Source organism: Pleurodeles waltl, chromosome 3_1, assembly GCF_031143425.1.
Source record: "Pleurodeles waltl isolate 20211129_DDA chromosome 3_1, aPleWal1.hap1.20221129, whole genome shotgun sequence".
Taxonomy (NCBI): Eukaryota; Metazoa; Chordata; class Amphibia; order Caudata; family Salamandridae; genus Pleurodeles; species Pleurodeles waltl.
In genome coordinates this window covers 401,335,068-401,356,774 of record NC_090440.1, presented here as the reverse complement: position 1 = coordinate 401,356,774, position 21,707 = coordinate 401,335,068, and the positions used below count along the sequence as shown (strand labels likewise).

At 46.0% G+C, this 21,707-nt stretch overlaps 1 protein-coding gene across 15 annotated transcripts in view; it reads left to right on the top strand.

Moving 5' to 3' along the window:
• PPIP5K1 (diphosphoinositol pentakisphosphate kinase 1) overlaps positions 1 to 21,707 on the top strand; it is a 1,126,642-nt gene that overhangs the window by 726,329 nt on the left and 378,606 nt on the right. For all 15 annotated transcript variants that reach the window (XM_069222621.1, XM_069222618.1, XM_069222612.1 and 12 more), the window contains one exon: positions 6,069 to 6,292. In XM_069222621.1, the coding sequence (XP_069078722.1) occupies positions 6,069 to 6,292 (224 nt within the window). The remainder of the gene's footprint in view (positions 1 to 6,068; positions 6,293 to 21,707) is intronic.

Here is a 21,707-nt window from a genome sequence, read left to right as displayed (position 1 = left end):
AACCATAAAACATGCGTGTGAAACCATATACCAAGTTACGTGATTAGATTAGTATCACATGCCCCCAGTCCATTACAAAAATACTAGCTTTAATTCATAAATACTCAAAAATCGTAGCTGCCCTTTACAGGCACTAGTGATCTCGCCGTCATAAGGTGAAGAAAATGAATCCAAAAAGAGTTTTTGAATGCTTAATAAATCAGATATATAGGGGAAACACCCATTTGTTGTCACAGCACAAATAGGAAAAGTCTAAATCTACCAAATACCAAAGTACCCCGTAAGAGAGATATAAACAACCAATACTGCATTACCTCAGTAAATCCAGAGAATAAAATATCTCTAGTGCCGTTCCAGTTCCCTACTATTTCCGCTGACACAACTGTAACATAGCCTCTCCTATCACCGGCTCCAAAAATAATTCTTCCAGCTTCGTCCTAAGGTGTATAAAGTCAAATGACAGCGTCTTACAATCCAAAACCTAATAACACTCTTGGTAACACGTTAATGCACAATAACATATTGTTGTGCAAATAGACACCCACAGAGCTGCTATTCGACCCAGCTTTATGTAAATGGAATAACCGCGATCCCAACGCGCCTCCTCCCAATATTAGCCCTGGGGTTCTATTTCATCCTCGTTAAAGAGTACCTTCTAGTGACTCCTCCGGATGTCAAAAGCAGATTATTCTTCTCCCACTAAGGAAGTCGTCTGCGTGTTCCTTCGCTGCTAAACACTTACTCCAAATACAGTCAAACCGGTAGTAATCTATACGCGTTCCTCCTGAGTTAATGTAAACTCGCTATGCTAGCCGCCATGTACGGCGTTCTCTCGCTACCCCAATTATTATTAAATTTAATTGGCTCCCACACATCCTCAAACAGAAGTCAGAGTGTGGAACAGCAGGGGTACTGCAGAACAGCAGGAGGTGCATTAGCAGAGTTGTATGTGAACCCCAATATAGCAATATCTGGGTGCTACCGATCAGGACTGGGGGTATAGAGTTGTGTCTGGACCCAGTGCTGGAATAACAGAGGCAGCAGGTGAGGAATGAGAAACGAAGCGCAGTGTAATTCCTGGTATTTGAATGATGGGTCGCTGCAGGTTAGGGTTGAGTTGACTGACAGAGTTGCTGCAGTACTGGCGTACTGGAATGCAGTACTGGAATAGTAATGGGCACACAAAGTGAGAAGTGAGGTATGTTAATCTAGTGGGGCCCAGCATGGGAGTGGCTTTGCCTCTGAACCACAGAAGTGAGGTTTAGGAAACTGGCCCTTGTTGCAGGTAACCCCCCCACTTTTTGCCTGATATTAATGCTGACTTGACTGAGTGTGTGCTGGGATCCTGCTAAACAGGCCCCAGCAGCAGTGTTCTTTCCCTAAAACTGTACCATTGTTTCCACAATTGGCAACCCTCTGGTACACATAAGTCCCTTGTAAAAGGTACCGAGGGCCCTGTGTCTAGGAAGGGTCCCTAAGGGATACAGCATGTGTTGTTCCACCATAAGGGACCCCTCACCAAACACATGCATACTGCCATTCAGATTGTGTGTTTTGGTGGGGGGGAAAAGGCAAAGTCAACATGGCATCCCTCTCACGATGCCATGCCCACAAAACACTTCCTGGGGCATAGGTAAGTCACCCCTCTAGCCGAATTAGAGCCCTAAAGCAGGGTGCACTATAACACAGGTGAGGGCATAGCTGCAAGTCCATTCTTAGACATTGTAAGTGTAGTGTGGCCATATTAAGTATATGGTCTGGGAGTCTGTCATTACAAACTCCACAGCTCCATAATGGCTTCGCTGAATCCTGGGAAGTTTGGGATCAAACTTCTCAGCACAATAAACCCACACTGATGCCATAGAGAGATGCTCCCTCTATGTTACCCAATCCTCTAGTGTATGACTGACTGATATGTGCCAGTCTGCCACTAGCAGACAAGTTTCTGACCCCATGGGGTGAGGGCCTTTGTGCTTTCTGAGGCCAGATACAAAGCCTGCTCTGGGTGCAGGTGCTTTACACCTCCCCCCTGCAGGAACTGTAACGCCTGGCTGTGAGCCTCAAAGGCACAGGCCTCATGTTACAATGCCCCAGGGCACTCCAGCTAGTGAAGATGCCCACCCCCCTCGGACAAAGCTTCACTTTTGGCAGCAAGTCCAACGGGAAAATTAGGGAAAACAGGGCAGTGTGACCACCCCAGCTATGACCACCCCTAAGGTGTCCAGAGCTGAGGTGACCCCCCCCCCCCTTCCTGCTGAATCCTCCATCTTGGTTTGGAGGACAGGGACCAATAGGGTTGGGTTTGTGCCCCCCCCCCTTCCAAAAGAGAGTGGACCCAAGAAGGGTGTAGTCATCCTCAGGGACGGTAGCCATTGGCTACTGCCCTCTGACCCCTGCAACGCCCCTAAATCTAGGATTTAAGTGCCTCTCTGAATCCAGCTCACCAGATTCCTGGTGACCTAACAAGAAGAAGAAGAAGGACTGCTAAGCTGAACACCCAGCAGAGAAGGAAGACGCAAACTGACTCTGCCACAGCCCAACCGGCCTGTCTCCTGCTTCAAGGAACCTGCAACAAGAAAGCAACACATCCAGTGGGACCAGCGACCTCTGCCAAGCTCCAGAGGACTGCCCTGCACCCCAAAGGACCAAGAACTCCCGTAGACAGCAGCCCTGTCTAGGAAGAAACACCACCCAAGGACTCCAGCACCACCCCGGATCCGTGAGTCCTGACCACTCTGCACCAGACACCCAAGGCCCGGGTCCAGGTGGCCCTCCAACTAGAGAGGGTTTTCAGGTGATTCCGAGCAAGTGCCTACCCTGGGCTGACCTCTCCTGTCCCCCAAGACTACATCTGCAGTGTGAATCCAGAGGGACTGCAAAATATCCAGACGAAGATACCCACGTAATGGTTCACTGCTCCCGCAGCCCCCTTGGCTTGGGGAACCCGACCTCTGGTGCAGCAACGTTCAGCAGGCGGCCCTCCTACTTTTCTAGCCTGTGATTTGTCTTGGACCTCGCCTGCAGCCTCTGAGCGACCCCCGGGGTCACCTCATAGAAAAGCATTGGAAACCCGACACCTTGTTTGCACCCTGCACCTGGTCGCCCCAGTGCAGCTGAGGGTGTATGTTTGGTGCCTACGTGTGGCCTTCCCAGTGTTCCTCTAAACCCCCTAGGTCTGCCCCCGAAGTCGCGGATACTTACCTGCAAGCAGGCCTGATTCCAAGTGCCCCTAGTCTCTATAGGGCCCCATGTTAATTTTGCCTCCACTTTGACCTCTGCACCCCACCGGCCCTGTGTTGCTGGTGGTGGGTATTTGGATTTAAGTCGAATCCCTGCCTGTGGACATCTTAACCCCTGGAGACTGTAACTCTTACTCAAGTACTTACCTGTAAACCATACTAACGTTTCTTCCCCCCAGGAACTGTTTCTGAAACTTGCACTGTCAACTTTTAAAACAGATAATTACCAATATTTCAAAAACTGTATAACTTACTGATTTCAAGCAAAGTACTATTGATACATGTGTGAAATACGAATCTATTGAAGTAGTTACATGCAACTTGAATCTTGTGGTTCTAAAAATAAAGAAAATATATTTTTGCTATATAAAATAATTATTGATCTGGAGTTAAGTCATTGAATGTGTGCTTCGTCTATTGTCTGTGTGTGTACAACAAATGCGTTGCACTACCCTCGGATAAGCCTAACTGCTTGACCACACTACCACAAAAGAGAGCGTTAGTATTATCTACTTAAGCCTCGTTAAGCCTCTGGGGAACCCACTGGACTTTGTGCACACTATATCTCATTTTGATATAGTATTTGCAGAGCCAGCTTCCTACATGTGTGTAAGCCTGTAGTACTGAGAAGAAATGTGCACTGAATGTTGGAATTGATGGATTCTGGCGGAGCTGTGGTGGTTCCCATCAACAGTGACACTGGATGTTAGACTTAAGGTGCACTGGCTAAGCTGTGTTTTGCTCTTTTGGGTCAAGTATTGGCTTGGCATTAGGACTTAATATTAGAATTGGGCTGCTGTAACAGAAGTGTGTGTGAGCGAGGTCCCAGGATAGGAAAGGAGGTGTCCTCACCTGGGTACAACTGACGTGCACTGATGGAGCTGCACCCAAGGCCCCAGTACTGGAACTGCAGTTTGCACTGACTGCAAGAACTGAGGTGCTATGGCAGACAGCATGTGTGGAATTCTAGCATGGCTGTAGTGCTTGGAATGTGTGAACTGAGGTACACTGATGGAGCTGTGCCTGAGGTCCCAGTACTGGAACAGCAGTGTGCACTGACTGTGAGAACTGAGGTGCTATGGCAGACAGTGTGTGTGGCATTCTGGCACGGGCACGGCTGAGGGGCTTCGAGTCTGTGAACTGAGGTGTAACAATGGAGCTGCCCCTGAGGTCCCAGTAATGGAACAGCAGTGTGTACTGACTGTAAAAACTGAGGTGCTCTGGCAGACAGCCTGCGTGGGGTTCTGGCACGGTTGAGGGGCTTGGAGTGTGTGAACTGAGGTGCACTGATGGAGCTGCACCCAAGCTCCCAGTACTGAAACTGCAGTGTGTACTGACTGTAAGAACTCAGGTGCTCTGGCAGACAGCGTGTGTGGGGTTCTGGCATGGCTGAGGGGTTTGGAGTGTATGAACTGAGGTGCACTGATGGAGCTGTGCCTGAGATCCCAGTACTGGAACAGCAGTTTGTACTGACTGTAAGAACTGAGATGGTCTGGCAGACAGTATGTATGGGGTTCTGGCACGGCTGAGGGTCTTGAAGTTTGTGCACTGACGGAGCTGCGCCCGAGGTCCCAGTACTGGAGCAGCAGAGTGCACTGACTGCAAGAACTGAGGTACTCTGGCAGACCATGTGTGTGGAGTTCCAGCACTGGCACAGCTGAGGGCTTGGAGTGTGTGAACTGAGGTGCAGTGATGGAGCTGCGAGTGGGATCCCAGTATGGAGCAGAAGTGGGCACTGTCTCTAAGGATTGTCGAGCCCACGTAGGGCTGCGTGCCTAGGCTATAAGCAATTACAAGCGATCCTCCACCCTGGGGACCACAGGCAGGCACACTTGGTGAAGAAAATCCAAGCCAAGGAAGGGCAGGAGCCAGGCAGCTGGGAGAGGGTGCAGAGAGCCCACAAAGACCAAATGTGACAAGATAACAGCCTGATTTATAGCCTTATTTACATCTAATCTCAGGGCAAGAATGCTCTGCAAATGAAAGGGAAGCTTCCCTGGACAGGAGCAGGAAACAAAGTACAAAAAAAAGTCCCCTACAGACCAGATAAACAGGACAAAGTGTAGTTATACAGTAGTTTGTCCCTGCTCCCAGCCACAAGAAAGAGGGACAAAGAGGCATGACTGCCCACTAGCAAGCAAGGATTTTTAAATGACACTGAAACTAACAAATGAAATAGATGGAAGCCCACAGAAGTATACTTTAAAGTATACAAGAGGTCGGACGCTTACGCTCTACCTAACAAGGCAGGAGGCTTTTAACATATATGCACCCAGGATGTGGATCATCATCCCCATACCCATCTGGACTGCCCCAGTGCTGCTCCAATGAGTCGAAAAGTCACCTCTTTAAACAATACCACATCACAATGCATTAAGCATCTACAACCCAACAACCTATCAGATCACTTGTTTACTTTCTTGTTTTATCTGACCCTGTACAGCAGTCTGCTACATTTTGGCTAGATGTCTGCTATAGTAATAGTGTATACATACATACATGCATACATACATTACCCAACACATGTATGTGGTAGTGGAGAAAATGAATAGTCAAATTGTGAGGGAAATAACCTAAAACACTAAATAAAACATTTAAAATAGAACTAAATCTAAATTGTTAGATTTAAATGAATACAAGGGAAATTGATTGAAATGCCGAAAGTCTGCTATGGTCTGCAAACAGTAGACCCAGTGTAGTGAGGGACAAGTCATGTACTGAATCTCACCAATCTGGTGAGATGCATGTACCTTTTGTGCATTTTTGATTATGGTATTTAAACTTCACTGCAGTTTTGCTTTTCTCTCTCTCGTATACTTATTCGTTCAGATCTACAGCTATATCACAGTGAGACTCTAGAATTGATGTTGCAGCGCTGGAGCAAACTGGAGCGAGATTTTCGCATGAAGAACGGACGTTATGACATTAGTAAGATTCCAGATATCTATGACTGCATTAAGTATGATGTTCAGCACAACAGCGCCTTGAAGCTGGAAGGCACAGAAGAACTCTTCAAGCTCTCTAAAGCACTGGCAGATATTGTAATCCCCCAGGTAATACTTGCAGCATCAAGTATGTTTGGCTATATATGGAAGGAATTAAAATTTCACATAAAATTGCAGAACATTCAACAAGTTTTCCTTGTTTAGTGATTGCTTAAGAGTATTACAGTTCCCCATCAAAAGGAAAAGGTTATTTTCTGTGGTCTGTTTTCATGGTTGGTATTCATGGTCCCTAGTAGACAGAACCTACTGCAATTTGATTGTTTTTAAATTTACATGGAAACCGGTTGAAGACACTTTATGAATTCCGTAAAATATGCATAGCAAGTCGTTCTTCTCACTTAATTCTTTACAAAGTTAATGATCTGTCTCTGCCATGCACTTATACGATAATATGTATGTTACCTCTAGATCAATATTGTTACACAGTTGTGTTTGTTTGTTACTGATTTGCTTGTTCTCATAAATCATCCAATAGGGGTTGAGCCGTTACAGAGCTAAATGAAACATTGAGAAGTAGAGCATTTATGTACACAAGCTATGCAGTTTTCAATACTTGTAGGGTGCTGGCTCTTTATATACTATACCAAAATGAGCTATAGTGTGCTCGGAGTCCAGGGGTTCCCCAGAGGCTTAACAGAGGCTAAAGTAGATAATATTAATGCTCTCTTTTGTGGTAGTGTGGCCGAGCAGTTAGGAGTGTGGGGGGGGGGGATGTATTATGACAGGTACAGGTTGTCAGGTGACAGGTACACAGCTTACAATTGCAGTGTTCGGGGTTAGGGTGTCCACAGGTCAAGGTTTAGGCTGACCACAAAAGTGCACCCCCAGCAAGACAGGGCCGGCTGGATGCAGAGGTCAAAGTTGGTTTCAGATTTACAATGATATCCAATGGGGACTTGGGGTGCTCGGTAGAAAGCGGATTGCAGGTAAGTACCCGCGCTCCAGGGGGCACAGATTCACACCAAACACACACCTTCAGCGGCTCAGGGGCGGCAGGGTCCACACACAGAGATGGGCACCCAATGCTTTTCAATAGGGGGCCCCAGGGGTCACAGAAGATGCTGCACGCTGGGTCCAGGGGGTCGGATTCGGGAAACCAAAGGCTGTACAGGTTGGGGAGGTGCCCGCTGGGTGCTGCTGAACCATCTGTCAGATTGCCCAAGGTCAGGGGGCTGCGGGTGCAGGAGTCTCCTTGGGAGTCACGTATCTTCGTCAGATCAAGTCGCGGTCAGGAGGGTCCTCTGGATTCTGGCTTCGGGTGTCATTGTGTTGGCCAGGTGGAGTCAACCCAGGGTGGACTCAAGACCCGAATTGCCTGGGGACCTTCTCTTGACCAGTGGGCCACCTGGCCGTGGGCCGTGGGTGACGAGTGCAAAGTGGACAGGGCTTGCGGATCCAGGGCACTTCTGGAGTCCTTTTTGGAGGTTTCTTTTTGAACAGGGCCGCTGTCCTCAGGAATTCTTGGTCCTCTGCTGGGCAGGCAGTCTTCTGGAGATTTGTAGAGGTTGCTAGTTCTGCAGGATGCATTGCCTTCTTTGAGCAAGGGTCTTTGAAGCTGCAGACAAGTCAGTTGTCTTCTGGAGTTTTCAGTGGTGGGGTTGGCTTGGCAGTCTTTCTTTCTTCTTGAGGTCACCAGGAATCTACTAGATTTAGGGGCATTACATGGGTCAGAGGGCATTTGCCAATGGCTACCGTCTCTGAGGGTGGCTACACCCTTCCTGTGCCCACTCCCTTTGGGGACGGAGGCACATTTCTATCCCTATTGGTCCCTCTCCTCCATACCAAGATGGAGGATTCTGCCAGGAGGGGGATACTTCAGCTCTGGACACCTTAAGGGTGGTCTCAGCTGAAGTGTCACTCCTCCATCTATTTCCTAATTTTCCTGCCAAACTTGTCGCCTAAAGTGGGGCTTGATCCGGGGGTTGGGCATTTGCACTAGCTGTAGTGCCCTGGGGCACTGTATCAGGAGGCCTGAGCCTTTGAGGCGCTCAGCCAAGTGTTACAATTCCTGCAGGGGGGAGGTGTGAAGTACCTCCACCCAGAGCAGGCTTTGTTTCTGACACCAAAGAGCACAAAGGCTCTCACCCCATGGGGGTAGAAACGTGTCTGTTAGTGGCAGGCTGGTTTAGATTGGTCAGCCATGCACTTAAGGGTTGGATAAAATACAGGGGGCATCTCTAAGATTTTCTCTGGGTGCATTTTGCAATAAATCCAACACTGGCATCAGTGTGGGTTTATTGTGATGAGAGGTTTGATACCAAACTTCGGTCCACTGATACCTTTTTTTAGGGGCTTAGCTGTGTGCCAGTTGTGATAACGATGGTACAGTTTAGGGAAAAAACACTTGTGCTGGGGCCTGGTTAGCAGGATCCCAGCACACACTCAGTCAAGTTAGCACCAACATCAGGCAAAAAGTGTGTGCGTGTGAGGGCAGGGGGAAAGGGCAGCCATTGTAAAAGGGGCACTTTCCTACACAGTCAGTCTCAGAGCTGCATTCTGCACCTCCTCAGCCCTTAAAGTCGCAGAAAGGTCTTCAAGTACCCGGAGAGAAGATTAAAGATTTTTTTTTAAGACCAGCCTCTTGCAAACCCATCTTTCCAAAGCCCAGAGCAGCTCTGGGGCCTGATATGTTTTTTTTATTGAAGCTCTACCAGAAAGGGTGATGACTGCCTGGTAAAAGTTATTTTCCAGCAAGATTGTCCGCAGGTGGATTGTTCAGTATCATAGGCTTGTTCCATCTGATCCAAAATTGTTGTCCACCCATTCTTCTCCGGAGACTTTAGTGGTTCAAGCATCTTCGGCAAAACTAAACCCTACTATTTCCCTACAGGACAACTGGACTGCGAATCAAAACGAATTGACTTGATAGGTGTAATATTTTCACTTCTACAAGTCTGATTCTGTCTACTACTAATTCCACGTGACTCCTAGAACGGTATGTTCGCTCCCTGTGGAAAATGACATGCGGGCTCTGATTTACCTCCCATACAATATGAAAGCTCAGTTTTCCAAGATAGTCAAAGATTTTCTGGATGCCTCAAGACAAATTCTGAAGTGTGGCTTGGATACTACGATCATTCTGTGCCTACACCTTTGACACTACATTGGCAGGCATGGATTTGCTGCACAGTATTTTCTAGGAACATCCCGTCTGCATTGATAATAGATATATCTACTGATGGGAAAAGACTGGAAGCTCGAAGTGTTTCAAAACTGTTGTGTGAGGCTTACTCAATGGGTATGGCCTCTTTAGTCAACCTGTTCTATCTGCAGTATCAGCACCTTAGCAGCTTTTTCAGAGGCCAGCCTTCCTGCTTGTGTCATTACTCCCATCTGGTTTAGACCCCACAACAGTTCTGCTCATTTCGCTGGAGCAACACCTGCAACAGCAGCAGTTCCAGTTTCCTTTTTTTCGGCTGGTGCTGCATCCTCACAGCTGTTTTGATATGCCCTCCCTCCAGCATCAGCTTCTGGCTGGGGAAAGTGTTTCTCACTTCCTGGCCAATTGGGAGTCTGTCACAAAAGATCACTGGGTGGCTAACTGATTCTCAAAGGTTACTCTCCTGTGTTTCTGTACTCACCCTGAAAATCTTTCCTTCGCTTAGGTGCTCTTCCTAATGGAAGTCGCTTCCATACTCCAAAAGCTCAGGGAAGGAGGGCTTAGACAGGCTCAGCAACTAGACATGCGACAGACATTTTGGGGAATGCAAGCGACCTGGACAGGTATGGTAAATGTATCATGTCCCCTTGTTTAGAGGACTCCTCTTGAAGCTTCAGAATGCCTGTAGTTGAGATACGTCCACTGTCCTTCATTTTCCTAGATTCTTACCTAGTATACACAATTTCTTCTGATGGATTTGTCTCATTATCATACTTTTGCTTGTCACAGTTCATGCAATTAATATTTCAGTATCTCCTGTGGGAAGATTGCCCACGATCAAGAGGTGTTTCTCTCCCTTAACAAAGCCTTATCTGATTACTTTTAGGCACTTATCAGTCTTTTTGAATCCCCACATCTCTTCAGAGAGCTTGCTGGAACAGTAGAAACCCAATTTGTTTCATGCTCTCTCACTGTGTAGAGTTAAACCGTTTTTTGTGTGTAACAGAGTAGGACGTAGTGCCATAAACACCTCCGTTTACTATTGCTTGTGGGGGAGAAGGGATTGGCGGTGGATCATTTTTGTGGTTATGGGTGACTATTACCTTGCTCAATGTTCTCTGGAGTACATTTCGGAATATACTACATGGTGAGATTCACTGGATTCTCGGGGATAGAGTTGGATTCTAGATATGCAGTTCGTAATGAATATTTTGTGAAGGTTAGACTCCTCTACATGAAATAGCTGGATTTATGCTGGAGTACAAGTAGATTGCTGCAGACCAGTGCATTTTTAGGTTCTGTCTTCATGGTACTGGCATACATTCCACAAGTCCCAGACTCTCAACTCACTTACCCATCTTCCTCCTCCTCCTCTTTAAAACAACATCATAGTCCAGCAGGTGGCATCAGTGCTTATCAAGAAGAAAATGAGAATGGGAAGTTTCTATCAACCCTGTTTTTTTCCCCTCTATCAATTCCATGAAATCAGAGGTGGGACCACTCTTCTAAATGCGGTATAAATGAAAAGCTCCTGAAAACATGAAAGCTTTCATAGTAGTACTGCATCAGTTCCCATTTCAGCTAACTCTGCTTCCAAATTCTGGTCACCTTTCTTCCCTCCCAACCACTAGGTCTTGCTCGTACCATCAAAAATCTTCTCTCTACACTTGGCCTCTTAATCAAACAATCCTATCTCTTTCTCTCTCTTTCTCTCTTTGTCTCTTCCTCTGACTCTGTCACACATCACCTCCAGGATTGATAACATTGCTCTCCTGAGCTCCCTATTATCCGCCCCTGCGTCTTTAGCATTCTTCCCACCTTCAGTTCTCAACCAAAATATCTGTAGGCCATACTTAAGCATTGAAACTCTCTCTTGGGTGCCATCAGCTTGTTTCTGTGCACAAACCATCCAACTTTCTGGCATCACTCTTCAACTACTCTCTTAGTTCTGGTACATACTCACAGTGTTTCAAAAGTATCTCTGCTCTACTTCTACTCAAGAAACCATCAGCCAACACAGCCATTCCACCAAACTGTTCACTCTCACAACTTTACACCTTTTTGGTTGTTCTATCGAATATCAACACCAACAATGTTGTGGCATACGAAGATCCAAGCAGAATATCTAGGGACAAAATATTGAAAGGTAAGTGCATATATGAAAGTATTGATTTACTATTCCTAACTCCACATCTACATACCTTGAAGATGTATGTACTGCATAGGTACATATGGTTGGTATTAGAAAGTCTAGACATACATGTCAGTATTTTATTTTAGATATTCTGTCTCATCGATATTGTTGATTTGGTATTCAGGGGCTATACCCCCCTTTTCTAAAATCCTGGCTCCACTCACTATTTAAATAACTCCTTTAAATCAGGCATTTGACTTTATGTTCCACTACTCCTGCACTTTTTCACGTTTCCACTTTATTACATCTGCTTGCCAAAATAAACTATCTTCTATACTGATACTCATTGCATAGTTCACCACATTTGATATTGCTGACAATACTGCTCACCTTTATAAACTCACTGCTTTGGGAAACACAAAGCTAGCACTAAACTGGTGTCCTTGTTATGTTTCTAGTCAGTCTTTCTCTTTTTCTTGAGGAGCTCCTCACACCTAAAAGTTTCACATCCGCAGAGTGAAATTCCTCAGAGATAAGTTTGGGGCCCTGTGCTTTTCTGCTTCTACATTACATTTCTTGAAGGCATCATCCCATCTCTGGGCTCTCTTATCAACTTAATGACAATTATGCACAAATATTTTTCACTTTGCTTTATTTTACCTCGATTACCAATCATATTCCCTCACAGCTATTCACTCATCGGTGGCAATCTGTTTCCTTATGCTCAACTCTCTAAGACATACATTATTTACTTTCCTGCCCACTCTCACCCCTACTTCAGCCAGAAAACTTTGAGTACTTTTCAAACCAACTATTTTCTTGGACTCCTTTATCTCGTCCATAGCTGCTGCTGCAAGTAATTAAAGTTAAAAAAGATCTGTCTCCACATCACCTGCCATATGATTACAGAACTGTTAACCCTGATCAAGTTAGATTACTGCAATAGGCTACTTTTTGGATTTCCCCAGCACTGATTCTTACCACAGGATAATGTCTTTAACTTTGTCCCAATAAATCTGTACACTGTTCCAAGGTACGCTCTAACAGTCTACGGTTGTCACCATGTCAGTTGGCTGTCAGCAAAAAATAGATTCTCTCTTTGCTATTCATGGCCTTGAACACCATCTCTCAGCTACATCTCACCAATGGTGAACAGATATCCACCTTCACAGAACCTTCACTTCTCTACCCAAAATGTCCTTGTCTACATTAAACATCCTTGGGCTGCTGAGAGATTGTGCTTTTTCAAGCTATGCAGACCTTACCTCTGAAAGACTACCAGAAGTACAACCCATCGCTTGTCTTACTATTTTTAGAACTGCCTTAAATTCCTAACTTTTAAAGCTGGAAGACAGCCTTAACTAATCTTATTGTGAATGTCAGGATATCGGAAGTTTAGAAGGGAGGGATATTATTACCAGAAATATAATTACTTAAGAGTGAGGAGCGGGCAAGAAAGAACGAAGAGTGATGGACTGACCCATATGGATGGCAGGCATATCATTTGATAAAAAGGATAGATAAGTGCACAGAACCCTCTTGCCTGGGTTAAACACAGTAAATGACGGCTGGATTGGCAGGACTTAGAACTCCCCAATGAAAAGACTCACAGCACATGGTTCACAAAATCACACCACTCTGTCAGTTGAGGTAATTAATGGGCATGCTAATATTGTCTGTCAGAACCTGACCAACACATCCCAGGATGGAGGTTAAAAAAAGCCTTCAAGGTTAGGGGAACTTCTCTGAACTGTAAAACAATGATGTGCATTTGTTCTTCTAACTCGGTTCAGTTTTCTTGCACCGTCATCTTCCTCAGCTGATCTCCCAAGCCCAGTGAGGAGAAATCTGTCACAAAAATGGCAAGCAGCTGAATGGACAAGTTTCTGTGAGGTTTTGAGGGGCACATCCGCCAGTACAGATCTCAAAGGACAAAGCTGAAAATCTTCAAATGAGTGGAGAGGCTTCCCTGATGATGGAGCCACTTCCTTCTGATGAACTACTGAACATACTGTTCAATGGCATGTATGGCTGTAGATACACATGCTTTGCATAAGTCCGCCATCTAGTGTTGGGCTCAGAGTGTTACAAGTTGTTTTTCTTCAAAGAATCTTTTCGAGCCACGAGATTGAGGGACTCTTCCGCTCGGTGAAAGTGCACATAGGCATCAAGTCCTTTCTTTTCTCTCCACCGTCGGGTTCGGTCGTGTTAGCTCTCGCAACGGAGGATATCGGTTGTGATATCTTTCGAACTTTATTTTCCAGCTTTCTATCAACATCGGTATAGTTTTTGATTGCGTATTTCACACTTTTACGATTCGATCCGATCTTTATTGTCAGGTTGGCTTAATGCCCTTAATGGCATCTATGCCCTTTTTGGACCTACTTCAACAACTGTTGTCGGAGAGTGATAGGCTAATGGAACGTACTCTGTTTAGATTCTGCCCTTAATATCACTCCAAGTACCCGTACACTGACCAATACTTAGTGTGTAATTTGTGTCTCTCCCTTGAACACACAGAGGAGACCTGTGACACCTGTAGGTATTTTCAATTCAGTGTAGGTCTTTTCAGGACCGAAGAGCGCATCGATTTGAAATGGCATCAAAGACAGCAGACGATACTCCCGACATCTTCGGAAAAGAGCACGCTGAGGAAGAAGTCAAACATCAGACAGTTCTTTTGATTCAAGACTCCAAATCGGACCAAGTTTTGGACATCAAGAGTCAATCCATTCCAGTGGTGCAGAACATGAGTACACCAGCACCATCTCACCAAGTAAAGCATTAAAGACATCAAAAAGACTTCCAAATCGGTCATCGGGCCATGGTAGGATCCGAAAAATACATTTGGATGTCCCACTCTCCGATTCTGCATCGAAATATATAAAGATCAAAATGCCTTCGGCACGACCAAAGAGACAACCACATCCCAATCTGTTTCGGGATCAAGTCGACAATCGAATCGACCACTTCGGCACCAAAGAAATAGACATTATCATCTACTTTGGAGCCAACACTTTCCGCTCGAAAAAAGCATTCAGGACTGAAGATTTCGGAACTGAAAAGTATAGTGGGCAAAGATTCTACTGTTTCCCCTGAGGACAGTTCTTCTGTAGAGCCTATTTTGGAAGTGATGGACGCTAGACAGCGAAAAATTCACATACAAAAGGAAACAGGAAGAATCATGGCTTCTCCTCCTATTCCAATCAAAAGGAGACTGACATTCCAAGAAACATTGGACACTGCGCCTCCCCCTAAAAAAGTCTCCAAAGAAAAAGACAAGGCTTCAGAACAGCCTTCGCTACCTCACTCTCCAGTGCTTCCCTCTACTCCACCACCACAATCATCTATATTCTTTGTTTACCCACAATTTTCTCCACAAGCATCATCATCATCATCTTAGAGATGAGTGACATGACGTTCCATAAGATGTGGATCCATAGGACATGTACGATCCAGATCCCATTCTCCCTAATCACCCTGACCTTTATCCAGCAAGACCTTGTCCCCCTGAGGATACAACTGCATACAACCAAGTTATTGCAGCGGCAGCAGCGTATCATAATGTGCGGATGCATACAGACCCAATCAAAGAGGATTTCCTCTTTGACACACTAACCAACACACACAAAGAGTCTCAGTTTCTACCCATCCTACCAGGCATGCTCAGACATGCCACTGACATATTCAAAGAACCTGTTGGGGCAAGAATAATTGCAACAAGGGTTTACAAGAAATATAAAGCTGCACCTTCAGATCCAACTTTCATAAAACACATCTACCACCAGACTCTATAGTGGTAAGTGGGGCATGAAAGAGTGCTAATAGTCAGTCCACAGAGGATGCTCGTCCTACAGATAAGGAGAGCAAAAAACTGGACACAGCAGGCGAAAGAGTGGCTGCTCAAGCTGCATATCATTGGAGGATTGCAAATTCTCAAGCACTTCTTGCGAGGTATGACAGGGCCCACTGAAACAAAATGGAACAATTATTGCAATATCTTCCACAGGAACACCAAAAAAGAGGGCAGGAGATAGTTGCAGGACAGGCCATGTCCAACAACTCAATCAGATGTGCCATTGATGCAACTGCCACAGCTGCAGGTGGTGTGAACACTAGTGTTCTCATATGACGATATGCTTGGTTGAGTTGTTCAGGATTTAAGCCAGACAACAGGCAGTCCTGAACATGCCTTTTGACAAGGAACAGTTATTTGGCCCAGAAGTAGATACCACTATATACAAATTAAAGGACACTGAAACACCTATAGCTATGGGGACCTTATTAACTACACCCACCAGGGGTACTTTTCATAGGCCACAATTTAGGGGTGGTTTCAAAACATCAGCCACCGACCTTCCATCTCACAAAATAAGCAAGGAACACATTTTTACAACAGGGGTTCCTTTGTAGTATCATATAGAGGTGCATATAATGGAGGGAGAGGTAAAACATCCACCTCTAGATAATCTCCCTCTAATACAAAACAGAGACTTTTTACAAATTCCCGCAGCACATACATCTTCAGTGGGAGGAAGAGTGGCAAACGTTTGACCCCAGTGGTCCAATATCACTACAGACCAATGGGTTCTTTCAGTTATCCAACATGGATATTCTCTAGAACTCATTTCCACTCCACCAAACATGCCTCCTCGTTTTCACAAACTCTCACACGATCATCTCATTCTCTTAAAAGAAGAAGTACAGTCCTTTCTTCTCAAAGGGTCTATAGAACCAGTTCTCCTATCACAACAGGGGTTAGGAGTATATTTACTATGCTTCCTCATAACAAAGAAAGATGGCTCCTTAAGACCAATGCTCGATCTCAGGCCTCTCAACCTGCACTTATTTTCAGAGCATTTCCATATGGCCACTCTGCAAGATGTAATTCCTCTATTGAAGCAAGGAGATTACATGACAGAATTAGATCTCAAAGATGCTTATTTCGACATTCCCATACATCTGGCACACCGCTAATATCTACGATTTGTCATTCATTGCGGGAAAACATTATCAACTCAAAGTACTACCATTCGGGATAACAACCGCCCCAAGGGTATTCACAAATGTTTAGCTGTAGTAGCTGCATTTCTCAGAAGGCAACACATCCACGTTTTTCCATACCTGGACGATTGCCAGCAGCATACTCTGTACATGGTAAATCTTCTACACACTTTGGGATTTTCAGTAAACTATCTCAAATCCCATCTTCAACCTTCACAAATACAGCCTTATCTGGGAGCATTTCTGAATACTCATTCAGGGACGTATGATGGAACAACGCATCCACTTACAGCGTATGCCTTTACAACGCTGTAAGTACAGTGTATGGTCATTACCACTCATGGACTTACCACGAAATGTTTTTACAGTGCATATGCTTTTACAACAAATGTCTTTACCACGGACATTTCGTAGTAAAGGCATAGTTGGTAAAGGCATATGCATGATAAAAACAAGAGTTAAGTATAACATACATCATATATATATGTATATATATATATATGTTTGATGGCATGTGTAGCTGCATATACACATGCTGTGCATATATCGCCATCTAGTGTTGAGCTCAGCGTGTCACAAGTTGTTTTTCTTCGAAGAAGCCTTTTTGGAGACATAGGAATGAGTGACCCCTCCTCTCGGTAATAGTGCGCCTGGGCATCAGCTCCTTTGTTAGATTGTTTTCTTTCCGTCGTCAGGTTCGGACGTGTTCCCTCTTTGTAAGGAAATGCCTCCTTGGCATGGTTACCCTCTGACTTTTTGCCTTTGCTGATGCTATGTTTTGAATTGAAAGTGTGCTGAGGCCTGCTAACCAGGCCCCAGCACCAGTGTTCTTTCCCTAACCTGTACTTGTGATTCCACAATTGGCACACCCTGGCATCCAGATAAGTCCCTTGTAAGTGGTACCCCTGGTACCAAGGGCCCTGATGCCAAGGAAGGTCTCTAAGGGCTGCAGCATGTCTTATGCCACCCTGGAGACCCCTCACTCAGCACAGACACACTGCTTGCCAGCTTGTGTGTGCTGGTGAGAACAAAACGAGTAAGTCGACATGGCACTCCCCTCAGGGTGCCATGCCAGCCTCTCACTGCCTATGCAGGTATAGATAAGTCACCCCTCTAGTAGGCCTTACAACCCTAAGGCAGGGTGCACTATACCATAGGTGAGGGCACCAGTGCATGAGCACTGTGCCCCTACAGTGTCTAAGCAATACCTTAGACATTGTAAGTGCAGGGTAGCCATAAGAGTATATGGTCTGGGAGTCTGTCAAACACGAACTCCACAGCACCATAATGGCTACACTGAAAACTGGGAAGTTTGGTATCAAACGTTCGGTGGCATGTGTAGCTGCAGATTCACATGCTGTGCATAGTCCGCCGTCTGGTGTTGGGTCGGAGTGTTACAAGTTGTTTTTCTTCGAAGAAGTCTTTTCGAGTCACGAGACCGAGGGACTCCTCCTCCTTTGTTTCCATTGCGCATGGGCGTCGACTCCATCTTCGATTGGTTTTTTTCCGCCATCGGGTTCGGACGTGTTCCTTTTCGCTCCGGGTATCGGGACGGAAAGATAGTCAAAACTTCGGAAAACTACGTCGGTATTGTTTCGTTCGGTATCGGGTTAGATAGAATCGACACCGAATAGTGAAGAGCTCCGGTAGCCCTTCGGGGTAACTTCGACCCCCCGTCGGGGTCTGGTCGGCCCGACCGCGTGTAAAATCGACACCGATGGAACGGACCCCGTTCCGATTCTGTCCTAAATGCCACAGCAAATATCCGTATACAGACCAACATTTGGTCTGTAACTTGTGCCTGTCGCCCGAGCACAAGGAAGAGACGTGTGAGGCCTGTCGTGCGTTCCGGTCCCGAAAGACGCTCCGTGACCGAAGAGCCAGAAGGTTGCAAATGGCGTCCACGCCGACAGGACAACGTGGGTTCGAGGAACAAGGAGAAGAAGAGGAAGCCTTCTCCATCCATGAATCGGACTCGGAGGAGTTCGACGTCGAAGAAACCGTGAGTAAGACGTCGAAACAAGCACCACACGGGAAAACAGACAAGGCCCAGGGGACGCCACTGCCAACAGGCCATGGCTCAACCCATAAAATAGGTGACCGTCCATCGGCACCGAAAAAGAGCGAACTGGTGCCGAGATCGTCCGACTCGGGTCGAGACACAGGCACGCAGCAATCTCGGGACCGAGAAAGTGCTGCCGAAAAGGGTCAACGGCGAGACAGCGGAACCGAAGCTGCTCGACGCAGAGACAGCGGCACCGAGGATGATCGACGCCGAGAACACTCGACTACAAAAAAGAGAAAATTCTCCTCGGAGCCGAAAACAAGCAAAGACACAGTTTCGGTGCCAAAACGCTCTGCAACCGAACCGACTGCCAGCTCGTATTCATATTCGTATTCAAATGCGCAAACACAGATTTGAAGAAGAGTTACAATCCACTGACGTAGACCACACCCAGAAGCGGATCTTCATACAGAGTGGGACAGGGAAGATCAGCACTCTTCCCCCAATCAGGAGGAAAAGGAGACTCGAGTTCCAAACACAAGAACAAACACCACAAGCAAAAGTGGTGAAGAAAGTAACTCCACCACCCTCTCCTCCACCTGTAACTCATACATCACCGGCACAAACTCCGTCACATTCACCAGCTCATACCACCATGAGCCAAGATGACCAGGACGCTTGGGACCTATATGACGCCCCAGTATCAGACAATAGTCCTGAGTCGTACCCTACCAAGCCCTCACCACCCGAGGACAGCACAGCGTATGCACAGGTGGTAGCTAGGGCAGCAGAGTTCCATAACGTGTTGTTACACTCAGAACCTGTCGAGGATGACTTCCTTTTCAACACCCTCTCCTCCACCCATAGCACCTATCAAAGCCTGCCTATGCTCCCGGGAATGCTAAGGCACGCAAAACAGATCTTTAAAGATCCTGTCAAAAGCAGAGCGATAACTCCACGGGTGGAGAAAAAATATAAAGCACCACCCACAGACCCTGCTTTTATCACATCACAACTGCCACCAGATTCAGTTGTAGTAGGGGCAGCTCGCAAGAGAGCCAACTCGCACACATCAGGCGACGCCCCACCTCCGGACAAAGAGAGCCGCAAGTTTGACGCAGCTGGAAAAAGGGTTGCTGTACAAGCTGCAAACCAGTGGTGCATCGCGAACTCTCAGGCGCTCCTAGCGCGATATGACAGAGCCCATTGGGATGAGATGCAGCATCTCATCGAGCATCTACCCAAAGAATTACAGAAACGGGCAAAACAAGTAGTTGAGGAGGGACAAAATATCTCTAATAACCAAATACGCTCCTCTATGGATGCAGCGGATACAGCTGCAAGAACAATAAATACCGCGGTAACCATAAGACGGCACGCATGGTTGCGCACATCCGGGTTTAAACCCGAGATACAACAGGCAGTGCTCAATATGCCGTTCAACGAACAACAATTGTTTGGACCCGATGTGGACACGGCGATTGAGAAATTGAAAAAGGACACTGACACAGCCAAGGCCATGGGCGCACTCTATTCCCCGCAGGGCAGAGGCACTTTTGGCACATTTCGCAGAACACCCTTCAGAGGGGGGTTTCGGGGTCAAGCCACACAAGCCAGCACCTCACAATCAACACCGTCTACCTACCAGGGACAGTACTAAAGGGGAGGCTTTCGGGGCCAGTACAGAGGGGGACAATTCCCTAGAAACCGGGGAAAATTTCAAGGTCCCAAAACCCCTACAACCAAACAGTGACTCACAAGTCACTCAACCCCTTCACACAACACCAGTGGGGGGAAGACTAAGCCAATTTTACAAAGCTTGGGAGGAAATAACAACAGACACTTGGGTCTTAGCAATTATCCAACATGGTTATTGCATAGAAATTCTCCAAATCCCTCCAAATGTCCCACCAAAAACACAAAACATGTGAAAACAGCATTTAGACCTTCTGGAATTAGAAGTTCAGGCATTACTGCAAAAGGACGCAATAGAACTTGTACCACGTACACAAAGGAACACAGGAGTTTACTCACTGTACTTTCTAATACCAAAAAAAGACAAAACACTGAGACCAATCTTAGATCTCAGAACACTAAACATCTACATCAAATCGGAACACTTTCACATGGTCACGCTACAAGGCGTATTACCACTGCTAAAACAACAAGACTATATGACAACCTTAGATCTAAAGGACGCGTATTTCCACATACCAATACATCCCTCGCACAGGAAATACCTAAGGTTCGTATTCAAGGGAATACACTACCAATTCAAAGTGTTGCCGTTCGGTATAACAACCGCACCAAGAGTATTTACAAAATGCCTAGCAGTAGTAGCTGCACATATCAGAAGGCAGCAAATACACGTGTTCCCCTACCTAGACGATTGGCTAATCAAAACCAACTCCCTAACAAAGTGTTCACACCACACAGAGTATGTCATACAAACCCTCTACAAACTCGGTTTCTCCATCAACTATGCAAAATCACACATTCTGCCGTGCAAAACACAGCAATACTTAGGAGCGACAATCGACACAACAAAGGGGATAGCCACTCCAAGTCCACAAAGGGTTAAACATTTTTACAAGGTTATACAAGCCATGTATCCGACACAAAAGATACATGCAAAGATGGTATTAAAACTCCTAGGCATGATGTCTTCATGCATAGCCATTGTCCCAAACGCAAGACTGCACATGAGGCCCTTACAACAGTGCCTAGCATCGCAATGGTCACAGGCACAGGGTCACCTTCTAGATCTGGTGTTGATAGACCACCAAACATACATCTCGCTTCTATGGTGGAACAGTATAAATTTAAACAAAGGGAGGCCTTTCCAAGACCCATTGCCACAATACGTGATAACAACAGATGCTTCCATGACAGGGTGGGGAGCACACCTCAATCAACACAGCATCCAAGGACAATGGGACGTACATCAAACGAAGTTGCATATAAATCACCTCCAATTGTTAGCAGTATTCCTAGCGTTGAAAGCATTTCAACCAATCATAACCCACAAATACATTCTTGTCAAAACAGACGACATGACAACAATGTATTATCTAAACAAACAGGGGGGAACACACTCGACACAGCTGTGCCTCCTGGCACAAAAGATATGGCAATGGGCGATTCACAACCACATTCGCCTAATAGCACAGTTTATTCCAGGGATCCAGAATCAACTAGCAGACAACCTCTCTCGAGATCA